The sequence below is a fragment of the Ranitomeya variabilis genome, chromosome 2, assembly GCF_051348905.1.
Source record: "Ranitomeya variabilis isolate aRanVar5 chromosome 2, aRanVar5.hap1, whole genome shotgun sequence".
Classification (NCBI taxonomy): Eukaryota; Metazoa; Chordata; class Amphibia; order Anura; family Dendrobatidae; genus Ranitomeya; species Ranitomeya variabilis.
The window spans coordinates 214,440,343-214,461,647 of record NC_135233.1 but is presented as its reverse complement, the minus strand read 5'-3'; the positions used below and the strand labels follow the sequence as shown (position 1 = coordinate 214,461,647).

At 44.1% G+C, this 21,305-nt stretch overlaps 1 protein-coding gene across 2 annotated transcripts in view; it reads left to right on the top strand.

Moving 5' to 3' along the window:
• The window catches only part of LOC143809250 (uncharacterized), a 121,705-nt gene that overhangs the window by 83,924 nt on the left and 16,476 nt on the right, over positions 1-21,305 (top strand). Inside the window, exon 1 of one of the 2 annotated variants that reach the window (XM_077292365.1) lies at positions 13,959-14,123. The exons of the other annotated variant lie outside the window; for it this stretch is intronic. Coding sequence (XP_077148480.1) covers positions 14,020-14,123 — 104 coding nt within the window. The 5' untranslated portion in view covers positions 13,959-14,019. Of the gene's footprint in view, positions 1-13,958; positions 14,124-21,305 lie in introns of those variants that run through there. 2 annotated transcript variants of the gene reach the window in all.

Here is a 21,305-nt window from a genome sequence, read left to right as displayed (position 1 = left end):
ATACACAACGTATTCTTGTCCCAGGCTAATTTATCTGTCCTGGGCTCATACTATCATACACTTATCCGTCACCAGGTTTTTGTCAAAGACAGGATCAGAGATTGAACATAGGCACGGAGGTCTCCCCGAAAGGACGCAACCACGTTGCCCAGTGGGACAGTCACTTCTTCTGTTTCAACACCCTGGGCGGCTTATAGGGCTATTCCCAACTTCCACACACCTTTTATTCACATTCACTCTCATTCAATGCCGTACTCCGTGAGGTGATCAATTCCTAAATAGTTCAAGAACCCGAGCTATAGGTATCCTCCTCTACTAGAACTACCCACTAAAGAACACGACACAGAAAATCTTACGGACAGTGCAGGGCAGATATAAGAGATCTAACAGTGTCTCTTACCTGGCCAGGTTTTTGTTCATCTGCCGTCCATTATCCCAGATTCTCTTTTCGTTCGTATTCTGCCGGTGTTCTTGAAGGAATACACAGACCTCGGGTCCCTGTTCGGGCGCCAGGAAATGTCAGGATCACACTCAGTTGGAGCAGCCTTTGGAAGTGGGGAATCACCAGAAATAATACACAAGACACGTCTTGTATAGTGTATCACTGGGAAGTCACTGAAGCACGCCTGCCTTCAAGGTGCTATCCCTTCTTTATATAGTTGTATCGGTAGGTTCAGTGGTTATACAAGTTTTGCATGTTTAAACAAAAAGACAAAACAGGAAAGAAAGAAAAAACAGTTTCGTCTATGTGATAGTTTCACTACAAACAAAAGCCTGAGTGGCAGTTTCACAAACAAACAGTACAAAGGCAATTCCACAGACAAGAAAAACAGGATTTCATACTATAGCTAAAATGTCCTTGAATGGACAGGTCAATATTTATCACAAATTCTTTTTTGTGGTTCATTGAGGTAACCATTTTTGTTCTGCTCTTCACACTGAGGTCGCTGTTGCGTCACAAAACTTGTGACTCAGCAGCGATCTCGCTAGCGACCTCGCTTAGGGTACCGTCACACAGTACCATTTACATCGCTACGACGGCACGATTCGTGACGTCGCAGCGTCGTATGATTATCGCTCCAGCGTACAGTGAGAGCAGAGCGCAGCGGCGACGTCACCGCTGTGATCTGCTCTCACTTTCCGGCCGGATCTCAGTCAGAGCAGGAAGCAGACGGCAAGGGACCTGACGGACATCAGATGGTGAGTATGTACTGTTTTTTTTTTTACTTTTACGCTGGTAACCACGGTAAACATCGGGTTACTAAGCGCGGCCCTGCGCTTAGTAACCCGATGTTTACCCTGGTTACCAGCGAATGCATCGCTGGATCGCTGTCACACACAACGATCCAGCGATGACAGCGGGAGATCCAGCGACGAAAGAAAGTTTCAAACGATGTGCTACGACGTACGATTCTCAGCTGGGTGCCTGATCGCAGTAGCGTGTCAGACACTGCGAGATCGTAACGATATCGCTAGAACGTCACGAATCGTGCCGTCGTAGCGATAAAAATGCCACTGTGTGACGGTACCCTTAAGGTACCGTCACACTAGGCGATATCGCCAGCGATCCGTGACGTTGCAGCGACCTGGATAGCGATATCGCTGTATTTGACACGCAGCAGCGATCTGGATCCCGCTGTGAAATTGCTGGTCGCTGCTAGAAGGTCTGCACTTTATTTGGTCGCTAGGTCGCCGTGTATCGCCGTGTTTGACAGCAAAAGCAAGGATACCAGCGATATTTTACACTGGTAACCAGGGCCGCGCTTAGTAACCCGATGTTTACCCTGGTTACCAGCGTAAAAGTTAAAAAAACAAACAGCACATACTCACCAGCGCGTCCCCCAGCCTCTGCTTCCTGACACTGACTGAGCGCCGGCCCTAAACTGAAAGTGAAAGCACAGCGGTGACGTCACCGCTGTGCTGTTAGGGCCGGAGCTCAGTCAGTGTCAGGAAGCAGAAACTGGGGGACCCGCTGGTGAGTATGTGCTGTTTGTTTTTTTAACTTTTACGCTGGTAACCAGGGTAAACATCGGGTTACTAAGCGCGGCCCTGCGCTTAGCAACCCGATGCTTACCCTGGTTACCCGGGGACCTCGGCATCGTTGGTCGCTGGAGAGCGGTCTGTGTGACAGCTCTCCAGCGACCAAACAGCGACGCTGCAGCGATCGGCATCGCTGTCGCTATCGCTGCAGCGTCGCTTAATGTGACGGTACCTTTAGTGTGACGGGGGCTTTACCCAGGGTCTTTCAGTCCAGCATCAAGATAAGGTAAACAATGGTGATGGGATTAAGTAGCACTATTAGCATATAAGCACACATCAATAAACAAAGCTTAACCCACTCAATGTACAGTCACTATTACAGACTAAAGGTACCGTCACATTAAGCGACGCTGCAGCGATAGCGACAACGATGCCGATCGCTGCAGCGTCGCTGTTTGATCGCTGGAGAGCTGTCATACAGACCGCTCTCCAGTGACCAACGATGCCGAGGTCCCCGGGTAACCAGGGTAAACATCGGGTTGCTAAGCGCAGGGCCGCGCTTAGTAACCCGATGTTTACCCTGGTTACCAGCGTAAAAGTAAAAAAAACAAACAGTACATACTCACCCAGAGTCCCCCAGCTTCTGCTTCCTGACACTGACTGAGCTCCGGCCCTAACAGCACAGCGGCTTTCACTTTCACTTTAGGGCCGGCGCTCAGTCAGTGTCAGGAAGCAGACGCTGGGGGAGGTATGACGCTGGGTGAGTATGTACTGTTTGTTTTTTTTACTTTTACGCTGGTAACCAGGGTAAACATCGGGTTACTAAGCGCGGCCCTGCGCTTGGTAACCCGATGTTTACCCTGGTTACCAGTGTAAAACATCGCTGGTATCGTTGCTTTTGGTGTCAAACACAACGATACACGGCGATCGGACGACCAAATAAAGTTCTGGACTTTATTCAGCGACCAACGACATCACAGCAGGATCCTGATCGCTGCTGCGTGTCAAACTAAACGATATCGCTAGTGAGGACGCTGCAACGTCACGGATCGCTAGCGATATCGTTTAGTGTGACGGTACCTTAAAGGTACCTTCACACTAAACGATATCGCTAGCGATCCGTGACGTTGCAGCGTCCTGGATAGCGATATCGTTGTGTTTGACACGCAGCAGCGATCAGGATCCTGCTGTGATATCGTTGGTCGTTGCTGAAAGTCCAGAACTTTATTTGGTCGTCAGATCGGCGTGTATCGTCATGTTTGACAGCAAAAGCAACGATGCCAGCAATGTTTTACAATGGTAACCAGGGTAAATATCGGGTTACTAAGCGCAGGGCCGCGCTTAGTAACCCGATATTTACCCTGGTTACCATTGTAAAAGTAAAAAAAAAACACTACATACTCACCCTCTGATGTCTGTCACGTCCCTCGGCGTCTGCGCTGCTGCTCAGAGCTTCCTGCACTGAATGTGTCAGTGCCGGCCGTAAAGCAAAGCACAGCAGTGACGTCACCGCTGTGCTTTAGGGCCGGCGCTTACACAGTGCAGGGAAGCTGAAGGCGAGGGACGCGACAGACACGGCAATGTAAGTATGTAGTGTTTGGTTTTTTTTACATTTACACTGGTAACCAGGGTAAACATCGGGTTACCCGGGGACTTCGGCATCGTTGGTCGCTGGAGAGCTGTCTGTGTGACAGCTCACCAGCGACCAAACAGCGACGCTGCAGCGATCGGCATCGTTGTCGATATCACTGCAGCGTCGCTTAATGTGACGGTACCTTTAAGGTACCGTTACACTAAACGACTTACCAACGATCACGACCAGCGATAAGACCTGGCCGCGATCGTTGGTAAGTCGTTGTGTGGTCGCTGGGGAGCTGTCACACAGACAGCTCTCTCCAGCGACCAACGATCAGGGGAACGACTTCGGCATCGCTGAAACTGTCTTCAACGATGCCGAAGTCCCCCTGCAGCACCCGGGTAACCAGGGTAAACATCGGGTTACTAAGTGCAGGGCCGCGCTTAGTAACCCGATATTTACCCTGGTTACCATTGTAAGAGTAAAAAAAAAAACACTACATACTCACATTCTGATGTCTGTCACGTCCCCCGGCGTCCACAGGGTTACGCGCTGCTGCTCAGAGCTTCCTGCACTGAATGTGTCAGCGCCGGCAGTAAAGCAGAGCACAGCGGTGACGTCACCTTTACGGTACCATCACACTCAGCAACTTTGCAAAGAGAACGACGACGATCCGTGATGTTGCAGCGTCCTGGATAGCGATCTCGTTGTGTTTGACACGCAGCAGCGATCTGGATCCCGCTGTGCCATCGCTGGTCGGAGCTAGAAGTCCAGAACTTTATTTCGTCACCAGGTCGGCGTGTATCATCATGTTTGACATCAAAAGCAATGACGCTAACAATGGATGTAATGGAGCTAACAACCAGCGAGAACGAGAAGTGAGTCGCCGTTACGTCACTGGATCGCTCCTGCATCGTTCTGGAGTTGCTGTGTTTGACGTCTCTACAGCGACCTAAACAGCGACACTCCAGCGATCTAGTTTAGGTCGGCTCGTTGTCTATATCGCCGCAGCGTCGCTCAGTGTGACGGTACCTTTACACAGTATGTTAGATAGTATATCAGTGGGCAAGTCTGTATTCTTGACCCACCAGACATAAACACTTAAATTCACAAGCCAATATACAGATAAAAAGCCAGTTCTTTTGTTTTTGCAAAACATGGTTGTCTGGGAAATTAAGATACAATCTGGTTTCTTCACACTCTCCAAACGCGACATGGCGTCTGATCTCAATTCCAGCCAATTCTGCGTTGAAAAAGTAAAACAGTGCTCCTTCCCTTCTGAGCTCTCCCGTGCGCCCAAACAGGGGTTTACCCCAACATATGGGGTATCAGCATACTCAGGACAAATTGGACAACAACTTTTGGGGTCCAATTTCTCCTGTTACCCTTGTGAAAATACAAAACCGGGGGCTAAAAAATAATTTTTGTGGGAAAAAAAAGCTTTTTTATTTTCACGGCTCTGTGTTATAAACTGTAGTGAAACACTTGGGAGTTCAAAGCTCTCACAACACATCTAGATAAGTTCCTTGGGGGGTCTAGTTTCCAATATGGGGTCTCTTGTGGGGGATTTCTACTGTTTAGGTACATTAGGGGCTCTGCAAATGCAACGTGACGCCTGCAGACCAATCCATCTAAGTCTGCATTCCAAACGGCGCGCCTTCCCTTCCGAGCTCGGCCATGCGCCCAAACGGTGGTTTCCCCCACATATTGGGTATCAGCGTACTCAGGACAAATTGCACAACAACTTTTGGGGTCCAATTTCTCCTGTTACCCTTGGTAAAATAAAACAAATTAGAGCTGAAGTAAATTTTTTGTGAAAAAAGTGAAATGTTAATTTTTTTTTAAACATTCCAAAAATTCCTGTGAAACACCTGAAGGGTTAATAAACTTCTTGAATGTGGTTTTGAGTACCTTGAGATGTGCAGTTTTTAGAATGGTGTCACACTTGGTTATTTTCTATCATATAGTCCCCTCAAACTGACTTCAAATGTGATGTGGTCCCTAAAATAAATGGTGGAGTAAAAATGAGAAATTGCTGGTCAACTTTTAACCCTTATAACTCCCTAACAAAAAAAAATGTTGGTTCCAAAATTGTGCTGATGTAAAGTAGACATGTGGGAAATGTTACTTACTAAGTATTTTGTGTGACATATCTCTGTGATTTCAGGGCATAAAAATTCAAATTTGGAAAATTGCGAAATTTTCTAAATTTTCGCCAAATTTCCATTTTTTTCACAAGTAAATGCAGGTAATATCAAAGAAATTTTGCCACTATCGTGAAGTACAATATGTCACGAGAAAACAATGTCAGAATCATAAGGATCCATTGAAGCGTTCCAGAGTTATAACCTCATAAAGGGACAGTGGTCAGAATTGTAAAAATTGGCTCGGTCATTAACGTGCAAATCACCCTTGGGGGTAAAGGGGTTAAACTTATAAGCACTAGCACTTTATCCAATACCCCTGTTCGTCTCAGCTGGGACACATGAGCCACCACATACCTGATCCCTTGCTGTTTTGTGTCTCTCTTACTTACTTATGTACATTATGACTATTTTTTGATGATGTTTTTGTATTTATTATGTATCTAATTAAAGTTATACTTTTTTAAGTATTTTGTGGACTTAGAACTCCATTTTTTTTTCATATATCTTGGCTGTATAGAGGAATGTCCTACTTTTGTGTGCTGTTAAGCCAATCCACTTGATGATTGGGCTATGTGGTACCGACTATAAATGGTTCTCTTTATGGTTTATATTCATGCACAAAACAGTATGCAGACATATGCGCTGATGGGGCCATAGACTATAATTGTGATGGCAGAGTGAATGTGATGTCTGTCGTGCGTCATTTTTCAGGGTATACGCTACTGGAGGTGGACATGCTGGAGGCAAACCATTCTGTAATAACATTTTAATTTTTCAGAGGGGCATCTTGTCAATGAGGAAATGTTGTACAATCTATGTGATCTAAAGCAAAAGAAGCTGAATGTATCAATTTGTGGAAATAAGGATAACGTGTATTTTTATAGATCTATTACCCTGCTCATATTCGGCTTAGGAGTCCAGGGGGCAGTCATACTCAGTGACTGACAGTCAGAATGAATTTCTAGATATTTCATACAGGAAAGATATATATCTTTGTACCGTATTAGCCAGTAGATAAAAAATAGTAAGATATGAGAGTCCTCAGTGGTTGATAGTGTTTAACTGAAAAGATGGTAACAAATTGCAAGCTTTCCAGACTACTCTGGGACCTGAGTAGAGTTGAGCGACTTTTACTTTTTTCAGATCGAGTCGGGTTTCGCGAAACCCGACTTTGTCAAAAGTCGGGTCGGGTGAAATCGGCTGATTATTGCGAAAAGTCGGGCCGACTGAGACACGAAGCCCAATGCAAGTCAATGGGGAATCAAAGTCAGCAGTGAGTGGAGGACAGGAAAACATCTACAGTGCCCATTTTAATGCCAAAAACATCAATTCTTATAACTGAAGCTTGTCAATCTTAATTTACTTTATAATAATAGTTAGGCATTGAAAACTGGGGGTCATTTGGCTAAAGTTGTGGGGGGGTAGGGCTGGCTCAAGATTTTCGTGGGCCCAGGAAACGCGGAATACGTCACGGCGCTGGAGCAGGGAGAGGTAAGTATTTCAACTTTGCAAGTGCTGTGATCCTGAGCAAGCAGGGGGGGCCCACTCGTTGGCACTGGCACAGGGCCCCTCATAGTACGGCGGTGTGTTTCACGGTGGGTGGCGCCTACCACTGGCAGAGACACTTTTGCGTACTATGAGGGGCCCTGTGCCAGAGACATCGCCAACGAGTATGCCCCCCCACCTGACGAAGGAACCTGCACTTTCATCTGCACCTTCCTTTTTGTCCCCGTGTAAGGTGGTATAGTATGCGGGAAGGGGAACCTCACTTTCAGCAGGGTCAGATTCTGGCTGTGTAGAGTGCAAGGAGAATGTAGTGGTCTGGGTCAATGTACCAGCAGACTCATCTAGCAGTGGCTGGGCAATGGGCAGGATGAGGAGGAAACACAGATATAGGCCCAAATAATAAAGTAGGCTAAATGCAGTTCAAAATTGGAAACAGGACTAAACAGGCGGCATTGCTTTGTTTAGTGGAGGACAACTTTAAGGAGTGGCAGACTCAGTTAGTAGGCCCAAATAATAAAGTAGGCTAAATGCAGTTCAAAATTGGTAACAGGACTAAACAGGAGGCATTGCTTTGTTCAGTGGAGGAAAACTGTAATGAGTGGCAGACACAGTTAGTAGGCCCAAATAATAAAGTAGGCTAAATGCAGTTCAAATGTGGTAACAGGACTAAACAGGCGGCATTGCTTTGTTCAGTGGAGGAAAACTGTAATGAGCGGCAGACACAGTTAGTAGGCCCAAATAATAAAGTGGGCTAAATGTCTGCCAAAAAATTGTTCATAAATAAACAGGTGGCATAGCTAGGTACAGGGGTGGGCTCCTCTGCTGAGTAGCAGACAGTGGTAGTAGGCGCAAAGTATTAACTGGTCTAAATGGAGGCCAGGGCCCCTTTATATTTTAACTATCATCTATCATTTCAACAAATTTGTATTGGCAGTGCCATTGAAGGATTTAACAGCACAGACAGACTACACTGTGGTGGAGCAGGGAGAGGTAAGTATTGCAAGTGGTAGAGCAGTGTTCGAGCTGGGGGGATACACTCTCTCGTGGGCGGCGGTACTGACACAGGGACCCTCATATTACGACTGTGTGTCTGACGTTGGTTGTGCACCACCACCGTCAGAGACACTTCATTGTACTATGAGGCACCCTGTGCCAGTGCCGTCGCCCAAGAGTGGGCCCACCCACCTGTCCAGGCAAACGGCACTCGAACGGGTGCTTGCGCCAGGTGGTGACCACGGCCCTGTGGGGGGAGTCAGCCCATTTAGGGAGGTATAAAATTGGCCTATGGTGGACATTCAGCAGCTGCAAATGGAGGAATTGGAGAAGTCAGTAAGAGGAGGCCAAAAGCAAGACATTTTTCAGGCAAGCTACGTGTCAGCAGGGGAAGGTGGGGCCAAATAATTTGAAATCCATGATTGGTTCATTTTAATGAAGGTTAGATCATCAACATTTTGGATAGCCAGACATGTCCTTTTTTCGGTCAGTATTGAACCAGCAGCACTGAAGACTCTTTCTGATAGGACACTAGCAGCAGGGCAAGCGAGCTCCTGTAATGGATATTCTGCCAATTCAGGCCAGGTGTCTATTTTAGATGCCCAGTAATCAAAGGGGAATGACCTGTGAGGGAGAACATCGATAAGGGAGGAAAAGTAGTTCGTAACCATATTGGACAAATGCTGTCTCCTGTCACTTTGAATCTATGCAGCAGTACCTGTCGTGTCAGCGGTCATTGCGAAATCACTCCACAACCTGGTCATAAAACCCCTCTGTTCAACGCCTCTTCGGATTTGTGCACCTCTAACACCTCTGCCATGTTGCCCCCTACGGCTCGTGTGAGAACCATCACCGCCGCTGTGTGCTGGGAATGCCTGAACCAAACGGTCTACAAGAGTTGCTTATTTGGTAGCCAATATTTGCTCAAGGTTCTCATGTGGCATGATATTTTGTAATTTTCCTTTATACTCAGCCATGTGGGCCAATGCTCCAGGTGTCAATTCACTGCTTGTGCTGGGTTGAGGAGCACTTTCTTGCAAATCAACATCACTTGTGTCCCGCAAAAACCCTGTACCTGACCTTGCAACGCCACCAGTTTCTATTGCCCCCTGAGAAGCATCCTCCTCCCATAAATATTCATCCCCATCATCCTCCTCCTCCTCCTCCGCCACCTCGTCCAGGAGAGTTCCCTGAGCAGACAATGGCTGACTGTCATCAAGGCTTCCCTCCTCTTCGGCTGCAGACGCCTGCTCCTTAATGTGCGTCAAACTTTGCATCAGCAGACGCATTAGTGGGATGCTCATGCTTATGATGGCGTCGTCTGCACTTACCAGCCGTGTGCATTCCTCAAAACACTGAAGGACTTGACAGAGGTCTTGTAGCTTCGACCACTGCACACCAGACAACTCCATGTCTGCCATCCAAGTGCCTGCCCGTGTATGTGTATCCTCCCACAAATTAATTACAGCACGCCTCTGTTCGCACAGCCTCTGAAGCATGTGCAGTGTGGAGTTCCACCTTGTTGCAACGTCGATTATTTGGCGGTGCTGGGGAAGATTCAGCAATCGCTGATGGTTCAGCATACGGCTGGAGTGTACGGGCAACCGGCGAATGTGCGAGCAAAGTCTTCGCACCTTCAGGAGCAGGGCTGGTAACCCCGGATAATTTTTGAGGAAGCACTGCACCACCAGGTTCAAGGTGTGAGCCAGGCAAGGTATGTGTTTCAGTTCTGAAAGGGCTATGGCAGCCATAAAATTCCTTCCGTTATCACTGACTACCTTGCCTGCCTCAAGATGTACACTGCCCAGCCATGACTGAGTTTCTTGCTGCAAGTACTCGGCCAGTACTTCCGCGGTGTGTCTGTTGTCGGCCAAACACTTCATTTGTAACACAGCCTGCTGACGCTTACCACTAGCTGTTCGATAATGGGACACCTCGTGTGCAACACTGACAGCTGCGGATGGAGTGGTCGTGCGACTGCGCTCTGTGGACGAGCTTTCGCTTCTGGAGGAGGAGGAGGGGTGGCGAATGCCTACAGCCAACTGTTTCCTAGACCGTGGGCTAGGCAGAACTGTCCCACTATGGCTGTCCCCTGTGGACCCTGCATCCACATTAACCCAGTGCGCCGTGATGGACACGTAACGTCCCTGGCCATGCCTACTGGTCTATGCATCTGTTGTGAGGTGCACCTTTCCACTGACCGATTGCCTCAGTGCATGGACAATGCAGTCTTTGATATGCTGGTGGAGGGCTGGGATGGCTTTTTTCGCAAAGAAGTGCCGACTGGGTAGATCATAGCGTGGTACTGGCCATCAGGTCTTTGAAAGCTTCGCTTTCAACCAACCGGTAGGGCATCATCTCTAACGAGATTAGTATAGCAATGTGGGCGTTCAAACCTTGTGTACGCGGATGAGAGGATGAGTACTTTCTTTTCCTAACAAGAGTCTTTTGTAGGGTGAGCTGGACTGGAGAGCTGCATATGGTGGAACTAGTGGTGGTGGTGGTGGACATGGCAGATTGAGAGAGGGTTGGTGATGGTATTCTTGATGTTGGCCTACATACAGTGTTTCCTACCAATAACCTTGTGATTCCCTGACTGCTTTGGCCTTGCGACGATACCTCCACATTTGCTGCTGGTGGTGTCCTAACCGGTGGGCTTACAGTGAGGGAAGCAATGTAGCGTTGCTAACTACCTTCATTCTGAGCAGGTGCACCAACGGTACGGGACGTTTTGGTAGTTAGTCCAGGCTTGCAAGTGCATGCTGGTTAAATGTCTACGCATGCACGTTGTATTTCAATTTTGAAGATTCTTACCTCTGCTAAAGGTCTTTGAGCATTTCTTACAGATAACTTTTGACTGATCATTCGGATCTTGGTTAAAAAATTGCCACACTGCACTCTTCCTACTATGGAATACCTTTTCAGGCATTGCACGCTGTGCTACTTTCACCGGATGGCCACGCTGTCCTAAAACTGTTTTTGTTTTTGACAAACATTTTTGTCCTGATACGGGCCTGCCAGATGACTGCTGTTGCGATGTAGATGGCTGCTGCGGATCATCCTCCTCCGCTTCTGAGCTACTGGCAGCGGCACCCTCTTCCCCCAATGGCTGCCAATCTGGGTCAACAACTGGGTCATTATCACCTCCTCTTCAATGTCATGTGCACCTTTCTTTGTGTCACCGTGTAAGCCGGTGCTATAGCGTTCGGGACGGGGCACCATAGTCTCATCAGGGTCAGATTCTGGCTCAGTATACTGCGAGGGCAATGTAGTGATCTGAGTCAATGGAACAGCATAATAATCTAGCTGTGGCTGTGCATCAGTGCACTCCATGTCCGATTCATCTTGTAATGGGCAGTTAACAATTTCCCTTTCTAACCCAGGCACGGTATGTGTAAAGAGCTCCATGGAGTAACCTGTAGTGTCGCCTGACGCATCCTTCACTTTTGGTTTAGGTGAAGGACACAAGGAAACGTCTTGTTCCTGACCGGGAGCATCCACTGACGACTCGCTGCTTTTATATTTTAAACTTTCTGAAGAGGAGGCGAAAGAGCTAGAGGCTGAGTCAGCAAGGAAAGCCAAAACTTTTTCCAGATGCTTCGGCTTTAAAAGCTGCTTTCCTACTCCCAGATAAGGGAGCCTTCAAGGCCTTGTGTAGCCAGACGATGACGCTGGCTCAACACCTCCAGCCTTAGGTGCTATTTTGCTTTTCCCACTACAACCAGATGCTCCACCACCACCACCATCAGAACCAGCTGGCAACCACCGCCCACGGGCTCTTCCACCAAACTTCCTCAGTTTTTTGGAAAATCTAACCAAAATAACAACCATTATATGGTACTGTAAAACAAGGTAGAAGGTGTATATAAACTTGTTGAGAATTTAAATCTCCCTTTTTTTTTGGGAGACTGAACCTAAACTCAGGGCCAGTGTATAACACAACACAATGTAAGTGGCAGAAAGTGGCTGGCTGATATACGACAAACTAACAGTACTGAAGTATATCCACTTTGTGAGAATTTGAGTCTCACTTTTTTTTTTTTTGGGAGACTGAACCAAATCTCAGGCCCAGTTTATAACACAACACAATGTAAGTGGCAGAAAGTGGCTGGAAGATATATGAAAAAATACAAGGACTGTAGTACAATTTCAATCTCCCTACAATGATCTCAGGACAAGTATGAAGCAATAAAAAGGACTGCTGCACACAAAAGTGTGGACAAATAAACAAGATAACTGCGCAGAAAGGAGCAACAGGATTTTTGCTTTTAAAAAAGCAGTTGTTTGCACAGCAGCGTGCAAACAGCAATGCAGCTATCAGGGAGCCTTATAAGGCAGCCTAATAAGCTACAGAGCTGATGCACAAAAATATAGCCTCCACTGTCCCTGCAAAAAAGGTGGTGTTGGACAGTGGAAATCGCTACAGCACAAGCAGTTTGGGGGTTAATCTTCCCTCCCTAACTATATCCCTTCTTCTGATGAAGCTGCAGCAACCTCTCCCTATGCTAAGATCGGCAGAAGTAAGATGGCGGTCGGCGTGCACGCCCCTTTATAGCCCCTGTGACGCCGCAGAAAGCAAGCCAATCACTGTCATGCCCTTCTCTAAGATGGTGGGAACCGAGACCTCTGTCATCACGCTGCCCACACTCTGCGTCCTCCTTCATTGGCTGAGAAATGGCGCTGAAAGCGTAGTATGAAACGCGACTTTGGCGCGAAGATCGCCGACCTCATGGCCGATCCCACACTGGGATCGGGTCGGGTTTCATGAAACCCGACTTTGCCGAAAGTCGGCGATTTTTGAATTTGTCAGATCTGTTTCGCTCAACCCTAGACCTAGTCTTGAATGCCTGAATTTTACTTTCTTACAAGTTGGACTGATGTGATCACTATCCCCCTCTCTGAAAGATGTTAAATAACTTTTTTTTATATTATCATAATAGTTTTAATACTTTCAAGTAAATGAATAATAGATAAATGTGAGTATAATAGTGCCTCTGCCTTTATCAGCATGCACAATAAAACTGTAGCATAAAAACGCAGCAAAAACTCAGCAAAACCTGCATTTCCTAAGCCACTTCTTTGCTGCCAAGAGTGACAAAAATGCAGCAAAAATGCAACATGTGAACACAGACACAATTATCTCGTACAATTTTAACATTACCAGATAGGACTATCCCTATCAGCTACTCCATGAAGATATCCCTGTATGCCACACTCCGCCACCACTTACCCCTTATGGTGGGCTTTGTACTTCTGTGCATTGCCCACTTACGTCCGCACCAGCGCCATTCCTCTAAACTCAACAGCCAGCTTTTAGTATTCCATCAAAGGGAAAGAACTTTGTTTTGTTTGTTTTTTTGCTTGGACACAAATGTGAAAGCTGTAACAGATCTGTGGCAGCTGAGATTCTTCATATCTCTTGCCCATCTTGGCCAGTGGATCATCACGCAGATTAGCCTAAGGCTAAGCGAATGCCGATTTGTGAAGAATTTGTGCCAATAATGAACCTGATATGGATTTTAAAATCACAGATGTATTTTCTTATTTATCATATCAGAACTAATTTACATGCATTGCTGGAAGATTGCCAGAGGGCGCTGTCAGAGTAATAAAACTATAGCTGCCACAAGAGGGCGCTCACTGCACGTAGATGAGTATAACAAAACTCAATGCTCGCTGTACAACTGTGTGCAATGTGCTCCCCCTGGTGGTGGATACAAGCAAGGAAAACCATGTCACAGTGTCCTGCCAGAGGCTACTGCAGCTCTCCCAGAGGTGTCTCAGAGTTAGAAGTGGCAGGGTTAAAATGCTGCCAAAATGTTGCAATATAGAGGTTCACATAGAGGTCAGGTACCGTGTGTGTGTAGTCCTGCAGGAGGAGACATGGAGGAGAGGATTGCACAAACTTGTCAGGAGTTTGGGTGAGTTTGGTGCAGTAGGAAACTTTGTAATGTCTAGTAATCTGCATGCAAAATAGGAAATGTGCATGTAATGTATCATTATATACCATGTAATCTAGATAATTCACATGCAATGTATAATTATATACCACTAGATGGTGGCCCGATTCTAACGCATCGGGTATTCTAGAATATGCATGTCCACGTAGTATATTGCCCAGTCACGTAGTATATTGCCCAGCCACGTAGTATATTGCCCAGTCACGTAGTATATTGCCCAGTTACGTAGTATATTGCCCAGCCACATAGTATATTGCCCAGTCACGTAGTATATTGCCCAGTTACGTAGTATATTGCCCAGCCACATAGTATATTGCCCAGTCACGTAGTATATTGCCCAGTCACGTAGTATATTGCCCAGCCACGTAGTATATTGCCCAGTCACGTAGTATATTGCCCAGTTACATAGTATATTGCCCAGTTACGTAGTATATTGCCCAGTCACGTAGTATATTGCCCAGTTACGTAGTATATTGCCCAGTCACGTAGTATATTGCCCAGTTACGTAGTATATTGCCCAGCCACATAGTATATTGCCCAGTCACGTAGTATATTGCCCAGTCACGTAGTATATTGCCCAGCCACGTAGTATATTGCCCAGTCACGTAGTATATTGCCCAGTTACGTAGTATATTGCCCAGTCACGTAGTATATTGCCCAGTTACGTAGTATATTGCCCAGCCACATAGTATATTGCCCAGTCACGTAGTATATTGCACAGCCCACGTAGTATATTGCCCAGTCACGTATATATTGCCCAGCCACGTAGTATATTGCCAGCCACATAGTATATTCCCCAGCCACGTAGTATATTCCCCAGCCACGTAGTATATTGCCCAGCCATGTAGTATATTGCCCAGTCACGTAGTATATTGCCCAGCCACGTAGTATATTGCCCAGTCACGTAGTATATTGCCCAGTCACGTAGTATATTGCCCAGTCACGTAGTATATTGCCCAGTTACGTAGTATATTGCCCAGCCACATAGTATATTGCCTAGCCACATAGTATATTGCCCAGTCACGTAGTATATTGCCCAGTCACGTAGTATATTGCCCAGTCACGTAGTATATTGCCCAGCCACGTAGTATATTGCCCAGTCACGTAGTATATTGCCCAGTTACGTAGTATATTGCCCAGTCACGTAGTATATTGCCCAGTTACGTAGTATATTGCCCAGTTACGTAGTATATTGCCCAGCCACATAGTATATTGCCCAGTCACGTAGTATATTGCACAGCCCACGTAGTGTATTGCCCAGTCACGTATATATTGCCCAGCCACGTAGTATATTGCCAGCCACATAGTATATTCCCCAGCCACGTAGTATATTCCCCAGCCACGTAGTATATTGCCCAGCCATGTAGTATATTGCACAGCGACGGAGTATACAGCACAGAGCCATGTAGTGTATTGCCCAGCCACATAGTATATTGCCCAGCCACGTAGTATATTGCCCAGCCACGTAGTATATTGCCCAGTCACGTAGTATATTGCCCAGCCATGTAGTATATTGCACAGCGACGGAGTATACAGCACAGAACCATGTAGTGTATTGCCCAGCCACGTAGTATATTGCCCAGCCACGTAGTGTATTGCCCAGCCACGTAGTATATAGCCCAGCCACGTAGTATATTGCCCAGCCACGTAGTGTATTGCCCAGCCACGTAGTATATTGCCCAGCCACGTAGTGTATTGCCCAGCCACGTAGTATATTGCCCAGCCACGTAGTGTATTGCCCAGCCACGTAGTATATTGCCCAGCCACGTAGTATATTGCCCAGGCACGTAGTATATTGCCCAGCCACGTAGTATATTGCCCAGCCACGTAGTATATTGCCCAGCCACGTAGTATATTGCACAGCGACGGAGTATACAGCACAGAGCCACGTAGTATACAGACTTAAAATAAAAAATAAACATATATTTACCTTCCGAAGGCCCGTTAAAGTCCTGCCCCTGTGTGCGGTGCACGCGGCAGCTTCCGGTCCCAGGGTTGGTATGAGCACAGGACCTGTGATGACGTCGCGGTCACATGACCATGACATCATGGCAGGTCCTTCTCGCATACCATCCTTGCCACCGGAACCTGCCGTTTGCATGGAGCGGTCACTGGAGCGTCGCAAGGAGCGGGAAAGGCGGCGGATGGTGAGAATAGCAGGTTTTTTGTTTTTTTTTAAATTATTTGTAACATGACATATTTTTACTATTGATGCTGCATAAGCAGCATCAATAGTAAATAGTTGGGGACACAAAGGGTTAATAGCGGTAACAGAGTGTGTTACACCGCGGCCCGTTACCGCTGCCATTAACCCTGTGTGAGCGGTGACTGGAGGGGATTATGGAGCGGGCGCCGGGCACTGACTGCAGGGGAGTAGGGAGGGACTAATCGGACTTTGGCCGTCGCTGATTGGTCGCAGCAGCCATGACAGGCAGCTGCCGAGACCAATCAGCGATGCGGGATTCCCGTTACGGAAGTTGAGGACAGAAAGACGGAAGTACCCCTTAGACAATTATATATATAGATGTAATATAGATAATACACATGTAATGTATAATTATATACCATGTATTATAGGAAATGTGCATGCGATGTATAATTATATACCATGTAATATAGATAATACACAATGTATAATTATATACCATGTAATATAGATAATACACAATGTATAATTATATACCATGTAATATAGATAATACACATGTAATGTATAATTATATACCATGTAATATAGATAATACACATGTAATGTATAATTATATACCATGTAATATAGATAATACACATGTAATGTATAATTATATACCATGTATTATAGGAAATCAGCATGCAATGTATAATTATATACCATGTAATATAGATAATACACAATGTATAATTATATACCATGTAATATAGATAATACACATGTAATGTATAATTATATACCATGTAATATAGATAATACACAATGTATAATTATATACCATGTAATATAGATAATACACATGTAATGTATAATTATATACCGTACCATGTAATATAGATAATACACATGCAATGTATAATTATATACCATGTAATATAGGAAATCAGCATGCAATGTATAATTATATACCATGTAATATAGATAATACACAGACAGTGTATAATTATATACCATGTAATATTGATAATACATATGCAATGTATAATTATATACCATGTAATATAGATAATACACATGCAATGTATAATTATATACCATGTAATATAGATAATACACAATGTATAATTATATACCATGTAATCTAGATAATACACATGTAATGTATAATTATATACCATCTAATATATGAAATCTACATGCAACGTATAATTATATACCATGTAATATAGATAAAACACATGTACTGTATAATTATATACCATGTAATATAGATAATACACATGTAATGTATAATTATATACCATGTAATATAGATAATACACATGTAATGTATAATTATATACCATGTAATATAGATAAAACACATGTAATGTATAATTATATACCATGTAATATAGATAATACACATGTAATGTATAATTATATACCATGTAATATAGATAATACACATGTAATGTATAATTATATACCATGTAATATAGATAATACACATGTAATGTATAATTATATACCATGTAATATAGATAATACACATGTAATGTATAATTATATACCATGTATTATAGGAAATCAGCATGCAATGTATAATTATATACCATGTAATATAGATAATACACAATGTATAATTATATACCATGTAATATAGATAATACACATGTAATGTATAATTATATACCATGTAATATAGATAATACACAATGTATAATTATATACCATGTAATATAGATAATACACATGTAATGTATAATTATATACCATGTAATATAGATAATACACATGTAATGTATAATTATATACCATGTAATATAGATAATACACATGTAATGTATAATTATATACCATGTATTATAGGAAATCAGCATGCAATGTATAATTATATACCATGTAATATAGATAATACACAATGTATAATTATATACCATGTAATATAGATAATACACATGTAATGTATAATTATATACCATGTAATATAGATAATACACAATGTATAATTATATACCATGTAATATAGATAATACACATGTAATGTATAATTATATACCGTACCATGTAATATAGATAATACACATGCAATGTATAATTATATACCATGTAATATAGGAAATCAGCATGCAATGTATAATTATATACCATGTAATATAGATAATACACAGACAGTGTATAATTATATACCATGTAATATTGATAATACATATGCAATGTATAATTATATACCATGTAATATAGATAATACACATGCAATGTATAATTATATACCATGTAATATAGATAATACACAATGTATAATTATATACCATGTAATCTAGATAATACACATGTAATGTATAATTATATACCATCTAATATATGAAATCTACATGCAACGTATAATTATATACCATGTAATATAGATAAAACACATGTACTGTATAATTATATACCATGTAATATAGATAATACACATGTAATGTATAATTATATACCATGTAATATAGATAATACACATGTAATGTATAATTATATACCATGTAATATAGATAAAACACATGTAATGTATAATTATATACCATGTAATATAGATAATACACATGTAATGTATAATTATATACCATGTAATATAGATAATACACATGTAATGTATAATTATATACCATGTAATATAGATAATACACATGTAATGTATAATTATATACCATGTAATATAGATAATACACATGTAATGTATAATTATATACCATGTAATATAGATAATACACATGTAATATATAATTATATACCATCTAATATATGAAATCTGCATGCAATGTATAATTATATACCATGTAATATAGATAAAACACATGTAATGTATAATTATATACCATGTATTTGGTGTTCACGCTGTCCTAGGCACTGTAAGTCATGACGTCCCCTACTGATAAGTCAGACTAAAAGTGTCCATTAGTGATGAGCGATTATACTTGTTACTCGAGATTTCCTGAGCATGCTCGGGGGTCCTCCGAGTATTTTTTAGTGCTCGGAGATTTCGTTTTCTTCGCCGCAGCTGAATGATTTACATCTGATAGCCAGCATAAGTACATGTGGGGGTTGCCTGGTTGCTAGGGAATCCCCACATGTACTTAGCCTGGCTAATAGCTGTAAATAATTCAGCTGCGGCGAAGAAAACAAAATCTCCGAGCACTAAAAAATACTCAGAGAACCCCCGAGCATGCTCGAGAAATCTCGAGTAACGGGTATATTCGCTCATCACTAGTGCCCATATCTTTAGATAGTAGTTAAAAGGAACCTGTCAGCAGTTTTGGCAGCTATAAGATGCAGCCACTGCCTATTAGGGCTTATCTACAGCGTTCTATAATGCGGTCCGGTCCGATGGGTGTCACAGGTCTGGCGCCTCCCGTCTTCTTGAGATGCCGCCCTCCTGTTTCTTCATTGCTCCTGCGCAGGCGTACTGATTTGCCCTGTTAAGGGCAGAGCAAATTACTCCAGTGCGCAGGCGCCGGGCCTCTCTGACCTTTCCCAGCGCACTGCAGTATTTCCTCTGTCCTCAACAGGGCAGATAAGTACGCCTGCGCAGGAGTGCCGGTGTCAGGGAGCAATGCAGAAGCAGGAGGGCGACATCGCAAGAAGATGGGAGGCGCCGGAACCAGACCTGCAACACTCATCGGACCGGACCGCCCCCCCGGGTGACAATAATATAACTTATTTTTCTTCATTTGCAGGTTGGATCGGGGGCTTATCTACAGCGTTATAGAATTCCGTAGATAAGCCCTGAAAGGCGGTGGCCGTATCTTACAGCTGCCAAAACAGTTGACAGGTTCCCTTTAAAGACCCCCATACACACCAGACTAATGTCGGCCAAACTCGCCGGTATCACCGGGTTCGGCTGACAGTGTAAGGCGCCTGCAGACGAGTGTATGAGAAATCACCTGCGTTTCATCCAGAAAACCTGAACAATTTTTTTTTCATTTTCATCAGATTTTAATCAATGCGCCATCCCTATGTGCGTTCTCTATGTCCGTGTGAGATCCGTTTTATACAACATGTACATAATCACAGATTCCTGGGTTTATAATAGATCGATCTGTAATAATTGGATGACGCTTGGATATTCAGTGTTGGATCAGACTTCAATGTGTGAGTGTCATCTGAGACCCTGTAGACAGTAGTGTATGCTGCCATTATTGTTCTCATGGACAGTCACACCGGAAAAAAAAATCATCCATCTAAACAGCCATATTACATAACATTGATCAGTGCGCTGTCCGTGTGCGATCCGATCAATAATCAGACGGCACACGGACAACGTAAACGCTCGTCTGCATGGGCCCTAAGGCTCCGTTCACACATCCATTGTGAGTGATAAAAGCCAAGAGAAACAGCCCAATGTCTCCTCACTGCCGTCCTAGATGTCCCTATTGGCTTCTGTGTGGATGGGTCTCACGGATCCCCATATACCTGAATGACCGAGTCTGATCCACTGATGGGATCAGATTAAGATCTGCGCTGAGTCACAGGATCTCATTACCAGATCCATAACGATGTGGGAATACATCCATTCTGCTCTATGGGACGAAGTGCTGTCCCCGATGGAAAAATACAAATCAGACAGCACCCTGAGGTGAATTATCCTGAGGCCCAGTCAGACGGCCGTGTAACACGGACGACGATCACATCGCAATGCTCGGACTGGCCGGCGGCTCTCCTCACCCGAGCGTGACAGCTGTATAGACATACACTCAGGTCAGGAGAGCCGCCGGCCAGTCCGAGCACTGCAATGTGATCGTCGTCCATGTTACATGGCCGTCTGACTGCCATAAGGTCCTGCAATGAGGATTTTGTGCACAAAATCTGGAACATCAAAATCTCATCAAACAGCTTAAAGGGGTTGTCCACTACTTTCAATTAAAACCCCAATGTATCCCCCCAGGGCCCCTAATGAATTTTATAAATACCTTCTGTTGCCGTTTTCGCCTGTAAGCGGCGCTATGCTGGCGGCTGAGTCCGGGTCACGTGACCCCCAGGCTGCAGCCACC